The following is a 4,128-nucleotide window of genomic DNA, read 5'->3' on the forward strand; positions in this document are numbered from 1 at the left end:
GTTCTTTTTTTAATATGCTCTGAAATATTTCTAGTCCAGAAGTTTACACACGTAAATATGTGTATCGCAATACATGTTGTGTCGTGACCTATGTATAGTGACCTTGCTGTATCGTTTCACCCATAGTTAAGGCTGATATTATCTGACCATGTAGTTGTGTAGTCTGTAAGTGACAACACATTTTCCTTGAAAGAAAAGAAATCAAATTAGATTTGAACAGACGATGCCTTTTAGAAAATGTTCAAATGTAAAATGTTATATTTGGGATTACACTTTCTTAGGGGCTGACCATTTGATATTCAAGGGAGTGGGGATGTGGGGTGTGGTATTTTATAGAAAAAAATAAATTGTCCCTGAAAATTCTTTAAATAGTTATGCTTCAGACTGTTGGGAGAAAAGAAATTGCCTGCCACAAAAATTACATTGCTGCAAGGTGAATTCAGGCAATAAAAAAATATATGGTTTTTAACGCTGTAGCTGAAAATATATCTAATTTTGATATCAATTCCAAGCCTACCCAAACAGCCACCAAGGCTTCAGAAATAATGAAATTCAGACAACTGGTAGTCTAGATGCCTGTACTTTTTACACTCAAGACACTGCTTATTACTGTTTGCAAACTAAACAATTTGGGAGAATGATTTTGCATGAAAAATACAATCATTCCCTTGGGTCTTTAGATGTCAAATACATAGACATTTGTGGATAAAAGTTTAAAAAAATGCTTGGCAAGCCATGAGTTTCAAACTTTTATTCACTCCTGTTGATACATTTCGAATCAAAAGTCACTCGATGAGATTCCCTATATGGTGCAGTCAGTGATGTTACAGCACTATCACAGTTGTCTGGGACTCACCAGGACTTGGACAGGTATTGAGGGTGATAGCATGAGCAACGATCCAGGGCACCGTTCCACAAAGCAATCTTAGCGCTACAAGTAAGCCAGTGTTAAAGTATGGGAGTTAGATCACCTTAGCGCTAAGATGGCTTTGTGGAACGGGGCCAAGTTCATTTTCATAGGATCATACATAATCAGCCCTAGTCACTATCCGCAAAGTGATCTTAGCACTAAAATAATATTAGAGGCCATGCTTGACTTACTGGCCTACAGTACACTATTACTAATCTGTAATCCCAGTTTTAAAATAAGTGTGGTCTTGCCCCTCATTCAAGCCCCTACAGGAGTACATTAAAAGAGACAAGGGTAATGTCTATGTAAATGTAGCTGCTAAGTATATTAAATGGTGTAACCTCATTGAGGTGATGGTTGTCTGATAAATAGTTTCAAAATATCACCTAATATTTATGCTAAGTAGTGTTTATGTCTTGTTTTGTTGAAGATTGAAAACATGTGCTCTGTTTATTGGATGATTAAACAATACATATCCATGTCAATCCCTAGTCATGTTATCATTGTCCACGTGGAGATACATCTGAGAACCTCATGGAGCGATTGTGAGAGTGCTTTAAACAGTATTCCAGTTGTATCACTGCATATCAGCTTAATGTTGGTGGAAAGCCCGAAGTGATGCAGGTCTCCATTGTTTCCACTTCGATGAAGCCTACCGGCATGATATGATGCTGACAAATTTAGAAACATAATTGCCTTACTTAGAAGAGACTGGGCAGCCTGTGCCCCATAGAGCCTCGTGGTGGTGCTTGGGACCCCAGTATTCGAAGCCCTGCAACTTACTACAGACTTATGTCTCCAACCTACCAGGATCAGCTGTTAAAGGGTTTATTAGTACTTAGGTGGATTATGATGGTTGGTGTGTGTGTGTGTGTGTGTCCTGTTCCTGTGCTGCTGTGTTTCTTCAAGATGCTAAATATATAACTAAAATACAGATCGAAAAGTTCAGCTCTTCTACATTTACGACGGGTTAGAATTTTTCTTCAGATGATTGCTGTGAGAGGCGACTAACGGGATTTGGTCGGGCTCGCTGACTTGGTTAATGCTTCTCTGAGTCTCATCGTATCCCGATTTCGTAAATAGATGTGTCAATGACTGGATTGTTTGGTCCGGTCCAGATTATTAGCTGAATTTTGAGTGTAGTGTTAAACAGAAAACAAACACCCAAAACATCTTATGCTATATGTTCTAGTCTCAAACAAAGGAGACGCCTCCGTGGTGTAGTGGCTAGAGCGTCTGCCCGGATAGCGCAACGCCAGGGGTTTGATCCCGGCCGCGTCATTCCACAAGGCAATATGGCATATACGTGTAACCTGCCTGGCACTCAATTTTAAGGACATAAAACAAGGACTGGTCGTCTCTGGGTCTGTATACTGAGTCTGAGGGCTATTCATGTTAAAACTGCGACGTTATTTCAGTGGGATAGCACTATAAAACCGACATTCGTCCGAACTGGTACAAGCAGAGCCACACTTGCATGCACGTCATTATATGAATGCAATAATCGTGAACGGGACGTTAAACCCTATTGCACCTCATCTCAAACAAATGATTGTCCATTTGCAGCCAGTGATCAATTGGATTCAACGCCACATTTAACATTATCTAATTTATATCACACTGTGTCTGCGTATAAGGATGTGACAAAGATGACAGTCTTTAACAACTTATTCCGACAACTTTGCCTTGATCTAACCCGGTCAGCAAAATGGTTCGACCAGGATTTGTAGGCACCGGGACTGATCTTTTTTATTCTACACCTCTTATTTGTAGACTTTACCAAAGCTTTCCCATATTACACGTCCAAGTTGTGGACTACGAAATAACCTACTGTAACCTGACTGCAAGGTTACAACCGTCACAACCTTCAGAATTATCTTGAATTTCGTAAAATCTTTCATACGCTTCAGCAGGGATGCTGTTGTCTTGCATTGGGACCTGGGGGGTGAGTTTGTTTTGTTTAACAAGAGACGTGTATTCGTAACGGGTGGATGGATCAAATGTAACACGTAAGGGTCAAATGTAACTAACCGTTTAACATTGAAATTACACTTAAATAGAACTATGAAACGAATTAACTTTGTTTGAACTGGAAACAAATGTACATTCATCTTTCATCATCGTCCGATTGACAGTTCTGACAAGTGAAGAATCCTTGTATTGATGTACACCCTTCATGAGCCCTATACTTGCATGAAGAACATTGAACCCATACTTCACCTGGACGACTCTTTATCGCAATAAACCAAGCGAATTTTCAGTTCAGACTCAGAATCACTGTCAGAATCGTACTTAACGAGCTTCTTCCTTTGTTTAAAAGCCAGACGTTTTAATTTTGGTTTTGGTTTCTTCTTTTCTTTTGCCTTTAGTTTCTCTTCTATCAAGATCCGTTTGACAGGCATGTCAGTGAGGATTTGGGATTTCTTTCTTTTTCGTCCTCCCAGTACACTGTCCCAAGAACATTGGAAGAAGTTGAATGCCCAGGGACAGGTTCATCAGGAACAACTGAAGTCCCAGGGACAGGTTCATCAGGAACAGCTGAACTCCAAGGGACAGGAACATTGGAAGCAGTTGAATGCCCAAGGAGAGGGTCACCAGGAACAACTGAAGTCCCAGGCACAGGATCATCAGGAACAGCAGACGTCCCAGGGACAAGAATATTGGAAGCAGTTGAATGCCCAAGGACAGGGTCACCAGGAACAGCTGAAGTCCCAGGATCATCAGGAACAACTGAAGTCCCAGGGACAGGATAATGAGGAGTTCACAAAGACTGAATTTTTTTTATCTTTGTCTGTGTCTAACGAAACTTTTTCTATCAGAACCAGATGATGACTTGCAATGGGAGATTGTTTCTTTTTAATGAACCTGCAATCTCATTAAAATCAGATCTTAGTTCTCGCTACCGCTAAACAAAGATCTGAGGATATCCCATAACGGGTCACGTCGGAACGACCTTTCGCGAACATTGACCGACCAATGAAATGACAGGGACAGTTGCGTCAGAATTGGTCCACCACTGACATCGACAAGCATACTGTAAAAATATATGCATAGACGTAAGCATTAAATACATATAAATGACGGGGGTAATTGTAACATCTAGTTAAACTGCATTGGACGTTACAATTGACCCGAATAAAGGCTTCAATGTTTTTCATCCCGTGTCACATATCTACCGCATAGAGCAGTTATATAATTTCTACTTCAAGATATGGCGC

General features: G+C 40.4%; 1 protein-coding gene across 1 annotated transcript; it reads left to right on the forward strand.

Moving 5' to 3' along the window:
• Positions 1-3,310: 3,310 nt before the first annotated feature.
• Positions 3,311-3,739, forward strand: LOC139443726 (myb-like protein Q). Its single transcript, XM_071224657.1, has one exon. It carries the CDS (start codon positions 3,311-3,313, stop codon positions 3,737-3,739), a length of 429 nt encoding a protein of 142 aa, XP_071080758.1.
• Positions 3,740-4,128: the final 389 nt, after the last annotated feature.

This window comes from Haliotis cracherodii, unplaced genomic scaffold (assembly GCF_022045235.1).
Source record: "Haliotis cracherodii isolate W230 unplaced genomic scaffold, xgHalCrac1.p SCAF_5, whole genome shotgun sequence".
In the NCBI taxonomy this organism is placed as follows: domain Eukaryota; kingdom Metazoa; phylum Mollusca; class Gastropoda; order Lepetellida; family Haliotidae; genus Haliotis; species Haliotis cracherodii.